This window comes from Pithys albifrons, chromosome Z (assembly GCF_047495875.1).
Source record: "Pithys albifrons albifrons isolate INPA30051 chromosome Z, PitAlb_v1, whole genome shotgun sequence".
NCBI lineage: Eukaryota > Metazoa > Chordata > Aves > Passeriformes > Thamnophilidae > Pithys > Pithys albifrons.
The window spans coordinates 54,412,935-54,422,864 of record NC_092497.1 but is presented as its reverse complement, the minus strand read 5'-3'; the positions used below and the strand labels follow the sequence as shown (position 1 = coordinate 54,422,864).

Here is a 9,930-nt window from a genome sequence, read left to right as displayed (position 1 = left end):
TTGTTTTCAGTTTTACTCGGTCCCCCCCCCCAAAAAAAAAAAAAAAAAGAACCGAAAAGTTTTTATTTGGCAAGCTGAATATATGCGGGAAAGTTAAAGCAACTGCCATGGAAAATGCTGGCTGATATTTGGATCACAGAGGTGAAATTCCAGTGCAGAACTGTGCTGAATAGACAAGGCAGGGAAACAGGTTGTGCCATGTCAAGGTGTTCTTCTGAGGCTCCCATAGGGGATATGTGTGATCCAGACAGTTCTACAAATAAGAAGTTAGTAGTCATGTTGCTTGGCTACTACCCTCAGATAATGCCTAAACTACATTGTTATTTTGAATGGCCTGTGTAAGTGAAGATATTCATACCCTTTCACACACCTGGCAAAGAAAACTTCCCTGTGCATTCACAAAACGAAGGGGTTACCCTGAAAACACAGTGCATTGACGCAGAGGGGACACAGAATCATAGAAAGTGAGTTTATTTTGCAAAATGTGTTTTGTGGTGGAGGTGAGGGAAGCACCAGTGCATGGTCTGGGAGGCAGAGCAGGGTGGGAATGCTCATGTTGCCTGAGAGATGCCTGATGTGACTCTGTGTCTGCAGTCAGGATGTTCACACCATCTGTAAGCATCAGCTCATACTTCCAACCAAACACACGTCACAGGTAAGATGCCTCCAGATGTCAGTGGCAATTCAACCATCTGCAGGAAAAAGGAAGATGCACTACGCTAAGGAACTGAAAAGTGACCTGTGGACTAAAACTGTCTGACCTTTTAAGTTCTACCACCCTGACACAGAAAGTCTGGCCTTGGCATTTGGCTGTGAGAGTTGGGGGAGCCCAGAAAAAACATCTATGGGAGCATCCTCGTCAGGAAAAAGCAGCTTTGTGTGTTTTTTTCTCCCCTGTGTGAGTATGGGGGCTGAGGACTTCAAGTGGGATGCTGCTACATGTTCCAAAGGTGGGAAGCAGCAACACGGGGCCCCCATCTCCAGCACAAAAATGTAAGTAACAGATCTCTGACCAGATAAAAATAGAGGCACACTAAAAAGTTGGCAGGAGTGTCTCTTGAGTTGCAGTCAATGTCCCAGGATTGCAGTTATGGCTTTTAACCAAAATTAGTTTTATTTTCCTGAAAGGCTGCCTTTACTTACATGATTTGAAATGGATTTTAGAACTGATGCATATCTAAATATTAAACATAATTGTCTCCAAGTCTCCTTTTCCAAAAAGTTGTTAAGTGTGAACAACAAAATATTTTAATGATATTTACTGAGTCAAAAAAACCTTTCTTTGAAGAGCACTAAAGGATTTTTTCTCCTAAATGGCTGGAGATGCAAATACATCCCATTACCAATGCTGTAGGACATTACCTGAAATATCAGTGTTTTCTGATATTTATTGCAGAATTTTAAATTATTTTCAATCAAAGGCATATTTTGAAATAAAATGAGAATCTTGGACCTTGCTGTCTCTGAGGATATGCACTCATTGCAAGCCCTATAAGAACTGATCCTGTAGCATCTGTTAAACTCAAAAGTCACACCCAAAAACTTTAGATGCCTAAAGCAACATTGAGGCTACTATAGGAACATAACTGTGAAACTGAAATCCAAAACACTCCCTAGCTACCAACTGCTTGAACTCACTGGACTGTTTCCCTGTCTTCCCTCTCTGACCGCAGGGATTTTCCACTTGTTTCCTGGCTCCTGCTTTAACCTTACTGGGACCAGGTCCCAGGGAAGGCACTGCCTGTGCCTCCTCTGAGGCTCAGTTCACACAGTGTGGGAGCAGCATTCAGATTTACATGTTAACAAAGTAGTTTTCAGAGTTATTTCTGATTTTTTAATCCAATGGTTACATAATATAAAATGTATATAAAGTGTCAGGAACAAACTTCCCCTTCCATGGGAGTTCCCTCGTGCTTGATTGATAGATTCCCACTCTTATGACTGTTCTTCCTCTGAAAAATGAATCAGTCTTTCTTTTCTTGCAGACTTGGTCAGTTCCTTAGAACTGAGTGGATGACAACTTTATCACAATGAGAATTGTTTAAAGGGAAGTATTCCCTTCCAAATGATGAAGAGTCTCTTCCTGACAAAAGGGTAGTCCCAGAAAGAACAACAGCTTCCCTGGATCAGAGAGCAATGGCACTGCAATAATGTGCTGTTGAATCTGTAGGACTTTGTGTGATTTGAGAGCACTTAAAGAAAAATATAAAACTTCTGTCACATGTTATGCCAGAAATCTCCTGGCAATGTAGTACAACATCTTTTGTCAAGTCTTGTCATGGATCTTCAGGTAAGGAGGGATCACTAAACCTTGTCAACGATCCTTCCAGAAGTTGCTTGCTATAGCAATGGGGCTAGGACACCCTTTTGGAAGCGCTTCCAGAAAAACAGATCCTGAGGGAGTCACAAGGTGCAGAAGGACAACAAGAGACAAAAAATATTTTCTATAATGTTTTCCTGCAGAGACAGAGGCCTGATGTGAGCTTAATGAATTCATGTGGCAGACTGTCTTGTGGTTTTACTGAGGTGTGTGTTTGTGTAACTGCTCTGCAAAGACACATGTCCTGACAACTGAAATAATAGTCACATTCAATCATAAAGTATGCCAAGATCCCTGGATAGCCCTTGGTACCCCCTTAACCTGCAAAGAACAAGGTTCTAAGGGAGCCCTACATGGATTTTTCATGTGACAGCAAGAGCAGGTGCGTTCCTTTGTAGTTATATGAAGCAGGAAAAGACAGAACAGCTTCAGGATAGACCACACACAGGGGCAATGGGTGTCCACTAAATGGTCGTTTCTGCATTGTGGCAATCTGAGTGGCAGCTCTGCATCATCTCTGCAATCATATTTTGTCCTATTACATGCACAAACCCATGGTCCCACGCTCCACAAGGCTGACCCTGACAACCACAGTGCAGATGACACAGTTAATGTTTAAAAATAAAAGATGCTTCCACAGGAAAATCCTCATGGGGCAAAGAAATGAAGATAATTCTTGTGAGCTCTTGTGAATTCTTCAAATCTATTGTCCATACAAGAGGCCTGAAATAAATATGAGAGAATAATATCCCTTATTCTTTTTTTATTGGTCCATGAAAATATGGAATATCTGAAAATTCAAGTTCAGTGTAATAGAACTAAACAAACTACAGACTTAAAGGAGTTTGGAGTCTCTGTGTGAGCATGTAGGTATCTGCTTACTTTCAAATAGAAACTTTCAGAAAAACAACAACAGCCCCTAAAAAGGACACCATACATTTTTTTAATCAGCCTATCTGACTGACATTCTAAAACTGACTACATTTTTCTCATGGGAAAGGAAAACAGAGGCCTTTCACTTTAGTTAGATATTTCCCCCTCAAAATGAAAAGTAGCTACATCAAGGGCAGCTTTAGGACATGGAAACAAGTATAACTCCCAGGGTAAACACCTGTACAGAATTCAAGCAGCAAATGTTACCAACTATATCTCTCCCATTGCATAGTCAGTTTATTTTCTTAAGAAACTACACCACTGGCATTCATATAATCCATATAATTCATGAAACTGTGTAAGGGATTAAGGTATTTGGCTAAAGATCATAAATTGTAATCAGTATTCAGATTGACTGTCAGAAGTTAAGTGCAGTTAAAATGACAGATTACTGACAACCATCAATAGAGTTGAAGAGAGAGCCACAAGCAGATTTTAGGTCTGATTTTACAAAGGTATGGGAATATCCTGGAGAGGTTTTTTTGTTCAGTGTGGGTTTTTGGTACACCTTTTGACTGTTAATGTTCTGCTGAGGAAGATTTCAGACAGGCTGTGAGGTGACTGCTGTACTCAGCCAAGCAAAATCCATTGCAGAGGTGCTGAGGCAGAACTGAAATTATAGCCTCATTTAAAAAAAAGACTTTATTGTAAATTAACTATTTCCTACACACAAATAGGATTTTCAATCAAGTTTGTGGGGAGGGTTCTTTATGTCAAATCCTAAGCCTTAAAATGTACCTTTTGAATTTGCATATTTACCATTTCTTCATCAGTCCCTTATCCTCTAGGTTTAGAAATACAAGGAAAGTGCAGAAGAGTGGAAACTAAAGATACCTGTAACGGCTACAGTGGAAAATGGATCAAGTTCCCTCTCGACCAGATGAAGGTGTTTGTTTCACAGAAGTTGGCTAGTTTTCTTCATCTTTTTAATAAAGCTATAATAAAACTATAATCTCTATATTGCATATATTGCTTTCTGTTATGCCCTATATAGCAGGAATACTTACATTAGGATTAAAAGTTACAATAATTAATGTGTACTGACTATATTGTTGTGCATTCCTTGTTGATTTTATGGAATGTGTGTTGTAGTTCACCTTTTAGTGATGAAAAGCCAGAAGGATTAGTATAAAATACATTTCTTGTAATTTTGAGCTCCAGATATTGTTTTGATAAGGATTTGTGACTGCTAAGATAACAAGTTTTCAAGCTGCTGATTCATCAGCCTATAAGGATGTTTGCCATGTTATTTGCTTTAAAAGTCTTAGTGATTTTGATTATCCTATTACTACTATACATTTCAGATATTTGCTGTGGAAAAGCAAATATCTTAAATGTATAGTAGTAATACTGCAATACTGATGCCTGTGCATTTGCGCATCCTGTTTTTAAAAGAGAATTGTACACAGAGGTAAAAACCCCAGCCTGTTGGGTGCATATTTCAAATAATTTCACAGATTCCTCAGTGGTGCAAATATAAAGAACTTTCACCGTTTTGTATGTTCAGATCTTCACAAGAGGCATTTCATAAAGCTTACAAATACTTTAAAAATACAGTAATTCAAGCTTTTAGGATAACTTCGACTCTCTTTGTGTGCAAATCATCCTCACACATCTTATGTAGCTTAATCCAAAATATTATGTATGCACATTTACACATTAAAGGGGAGTTTTCATTTTAAACACTCCATAATGCATTAAATAAAACCAAGGTGCATGTTATCAAGGAGGGCCTATAAAAAACCCCCTCAGATCCCTTTCTAGCATTGTTTTATTGTTGAAATTTACCCCATCTTTAACTTGCTTTAACTATGCCAACAACTGAATGAAACAGCAGGAGGCTCTTTTTGCACACAGAGATCTGTCTCTTAAAGCTGTTCAAAGAAGAGAAAATGTGCCTGCAGGAGAAGGGCAAGTCAGCTTGATATTGGATTTATAAAATAAAAGGGTAAAACAGATGTGAAAAAGGGCATTTTTATGTTTCCATTTAGACTGTGCAGCAAGCAACAGTACAGGATACAGTAAGGAGGAATGCAATGTACAGTTGGGCACATGTAATTTAATTTTTTATCCTTCTACTTTCTGCAATCAAGTCTTGTTTATTTAAGGTAGGCTTGAAGTGTCAATCACATCAACTGAGATGTGAGTGAATGGAAATATCTTTCCTCAAATAGTTTGTGTACAGATGTTTGAGCCTGAAGAAACTTGCCATGTGTTTTTGTAGCTAAGGAAGTGAGTAATCAGTGAAACTAGTATGGGTGGTATAGGAAAATCATGCACATGGTCTTGGCACAGCTGCGTGCTTGCCACATTCCATGAGATATTTCATAATGGAAAACCAATTGCTCCACTAATATAGGATACCTGCATTATCAGGCATATGTTGAGAAGCACCCAGGGAAGTCACAGAGTCATACAGAGTTAGGCCAGTAAATCTTGAGTGAACAAGAAGGGCAAAAGACAGTCCCTGGATGTTGAATTAAAAGACAGAGAAGAATATTCTGATTGATATGCATGAAATGACTTGATGTGTTTAATGACTTGCTGTGCTTTTTTTGCTTAATTTTAATTTTTATCAGTCAAATTTTAAAAGGCCAAAGATGTAATTGGTCAGGATGATGATTAAGTCAGCAGAACAGTTAGCTGCAGTATCAGGAAATTTATCCATGGTTCTGGTTAGGAAAACTGCAGACCCCTGTGCCTCAAATGGTTTCCTGCTGGTCACATTCCTCCTTTGAACTTGGTTTCAGGGGCTTTTCTATTTGTTGTTCTGTAATTTACACAGAACACTTTGCAGTGAATTATCTGTCAAGAAACAGCAACAGGCATTGCCACTATATATAGTGTTTCACTGTTAATGTTTTTAATTAAAATGTTTTCTTTTAATCCATGCATACATGTATTGTATATGTCCCAGTTCAGTCTCAGTAGTTTCCTGGGTTATCAGTTCCTCACCAGTGTTAATCTGTGTGTACCTCTGGTTATACTGGAATAATTAATGGCAACTGATGGTCAGCTCCAGAGCGGTTATACTGGAATAATTAATGGTAACTGATGGTCAGCTCCAGAGCTTCTGTGTCTCAGAGTGTTTGTGCAACGTGGGTGGGATGATACAAAAGTATAAATAGGTATTACTCCCCTCAGATGTTTAGTCTGATCCCAAAAGGAAAATAATGAACTTGCATTTGCTTATGACTGAGTCATTTATTACACATATCTTTTTAAAACTAAGTTCCTTCAACACTGGAAAGATACTGTGTACAGAATCCTTTGTCTATTCTAAGTTTTGCCATTTAAACCAGCATATCAGAAGCTGATCTTTCCTGGCAGTCTCAGCTTTTCCATGTGCTGCATTTTTCTCCCATGGTTGATAGCTGTATTCAGATAATGTCCTCCCAAAAACAAATGTCAGGAAAACCTTTCCTAAAGCACTCTGATCTGTGAAAGCAGGCACAGTTATTGTCTTGTGTTACTGCAAGCTTAGAAAAGACCATTACCTGCATATAAATATGTGCATAGCTGAGGGAATATGCTTAAATAGCATTAAAGTCTGTGACATAATGTGTGTGCTGAAAAAGCTTCCTGCAGGCAGAATTCCAGAGGTCTTTTAGAATGTGGCACCACTACTTTTGGCATTCCCTGGAGCATCACTCTCACAGTGGGACACTGTGGCAGTTTATAGGTGGGGTTTTTTTGTTTTTTTTTGTTTCTTTGTTTGTGGGATTTTGGGGGTGGGTGTTTCGTTTGCTTGCTTTGGTTTTTTTGTTTGTTTCTTGTTTGTTTTGTTTTGTTTTGTTGTTGTTTAATAACTATATTATTTATCACCTGAGTTCATTATTTCCTTCACCAGGTATCACCCCCTCAAAAAAAAAAAGAAAAAACCAAAAAGAGTCTGTCATCTTTATGAAACTAGTCATTCCTAAAGTTTAAGCTCTCAGTTAGTCTGTCCTCTTCATTTATCAGCTGGTATTTGAGACGTTCTTTTCAGAGAGTAAAAGAGTTTTGATCTTTCTGTTCTTTTCAACATAATCAGGCAATAATAGCTATGCAGTTACAATATTGTTGTTGCTTTAATGTTTTTCTCTATTTTGTTTAAGGTACTGATTTTAGAATAATCCTGGCAATATTCTAGCATGACTGTGCATTCTTAATCCACTTATAACTATTAACTGTTGTTACTGAGGCATGCTAATAAATCTTTAGTGGCCCTGCTCCAGTGACAGAGGGGTTATAATCCTGTAAAAGTTTGACCTGTGTATGCTGTTTGTTGCATTGCGTTCTATTTCTTTTATTTTCCTTCCTCTTGGCATTAATACAATGTTCAGCTGAGGCAGCCCTGTCCTTCGACCGCTTTTGGAACATTCCTTTTCCTGGGGACACTTGCAAGTTAGTTTCAGTGGTGCCAAAGACCAGGCCTAAGCTGTGACATCAGGAAAATCCAGTGTGCAAGGGAGGAGGATGTAGGGGTAGGCAGGCACCCAGACAGACAGTCAAAGCAACATACATGCCAGGCAGGTAGTAGCACAGCATATGCTCTGCTGTCTAGAAGCAGCCAAGTTCAATCCAGATCCTGGCAATTCTCTTGATGCCCAGAGCTAGTGACAAGAAAACTATTTTCTTGCTAACTGTGTTTGTAAGCCTGATTCTAAGTAAGAAGAGGAAACATTTGACCTTGAACTAAATAGCTACTTGACTTGCTCCAGGCTGCGTTCCTAAATTTTCTCTCATTTCAAACACAAAATTATTTATGCCTTTCCTTTCAGGCTCTGAATTGTTGTTGCTTTCCATTGTGGAGACACATGGGTTTTGTTGGCCTGCAGCAGATCCTGGTCCATCCCACATGAAAACATTTTTGGTCCTTGTGTATAGAGCCATACCCACGTTTGATTTTCAAACCCCTCTCACCCAGCTTAGAGTAGCATCCACTGCAGTTCCTCTGTCCTGCAGCAAGGCAAGCAATTTGCCTCTCCTGTGTGGTACCCACTGGAGCAGTGTGATTTAGCTCCTCATTTCCCCCCTTGCAGGAAAGGAATGTTCTGTCCCAGTTAAAATTCTGTGGTAGGTAGGGAGAGGTTACTGCCAGTTCAGGGTCTGGGGACAGGTGTCAGTGTCTGGGCTCTGCACTGCCAACAGAATGGGACAGGATGCCTAACATGTCTCTCAGACATGACACAGAACAAGCAGACCTACTGTCAAGTGTTTTCCATCTAGTTTGTCCTTATTAGGAGAAAGTTGTATTGAAGTAAACAAAAAAACAAGGCCTATTTAGAGTGAACATTGCTTCCCCCTTGCCATACAGGTAGCGAGGTGCACCCAAATGGCTTCTACTCTGACCTCAATTACACTGATGATGAAAACAGTCAACTGTGGGAGGACTATTTCTTTTAGCTTCCCTGAGTGACGGATGGAGACACACTCAGTGCCACTGTGATGCCATCCACAAACATGACACCAAATTCTGGCATGACCCTGGGGCAGAAAACAATGTTTGCCATTCTGATTTTACTATTTATTTTCTGGTGAAGCCTCATTTTCACTATTTTTGAATTCCCCTTGACCACTATTAGAAGCCTGCTAACCCCAACCTGGGCTGATGGACTTGATGACCTGGAGACAGGACTGTTTGACTCTGCTCTTGCTTAGAGACTGAGAATTATCAGGTCTTATTTAGCACGCTGTTAAAGAAATAACTCAGAATGTCTCTTCGGTTTTTTTATGGTTAACGTTTTTTCTGAAAACTATAGGAGTTGCAATACACAAATTCACATGCAATTGATTGTGTTTTAATTAAATACCAAAGACAATTACATTCTTGAAAGTGGATGAGTGACTCTCCTCACTGTAAAAAAATGTTTGCATTAGCAGAACTTTTCTTCTAGGAATTGAACAATACATAGTGTATGTGATCTCCTATAACAAGCTAAGAGACACCAGAGCACAGCATCTCTTGCACAGCCTTTCTATCATTAACAAGAGTCTGTAGAGGAGGGTGTAAATTAGCTCTTCAACCTCCATGAGGCTCTTTTTACTCTATATCCCATGCTCCAAAAACTGGTGAGGAGGTGTCCTTTTCCATAAAATAAAATTGAAAGAGTTAGGAAACTTTGGGAGAAAAAGAAATCCTACATGTTTTCCCAGGTATTAAGCTGCTTAATATCAACAAATCACTGACTGCAATCTTTTTTGTGAATAAGATAATGCAGTTATTTTGACCTATCATTGTCTTTTTCTGACAAAACTGATTTTTAGTAAGACAGATTTCTGCTTTGTCCCTACACCACTATATTAAAATAAATTTCAGTCTTCCATGTGTTTCAAACCCTGTGTTTCCAACATTCACGGACCCTAATTATTTCATGGATAGGTCACACTGAGATGACTGAAACATTTTGGTGGCAAGAATCAACAAATAACCATGACCCTCCTTAACTATAAATGGATTTGAATGGGTTTATACAATGAAGACCCATTCCTGGACGTCAGTGTAAACAAAAACCTCTCTGATTGATCAGGGAAGGAAAGATTTACAAGAGTGCACAAAATTTGGTGGAACTACTTAGGGATTAAGTGGATGTTTGCAAGCATTGTGTACAGCACTGAAATACTAGAGTGGTAACAACACCTGATGTACTGCCAGGAGGGAAAAGGCCATGCTCCTGAACAGATGAGTCTCCAAA

General features: G+C 39.1%; 1 protein-coding gene across 1 annotated transcript; it reads left to right on the top strand.

The window, feature by feature from the left end:
* Positions 1–929: 929 nt before the first annotated feature.
* On the top strand, positions 930–8,896 carry CTXN3 (cortexin 3). Its single transcript, XM_071581559.1, is given in 2 exon segments — positions 930–993; positions 8,553–8,896. Coding segments are annotated over 2 exon segments (408 nt in total).
* Positions 8,897–9,930: the final 1,034 nt, after the last annotated feature.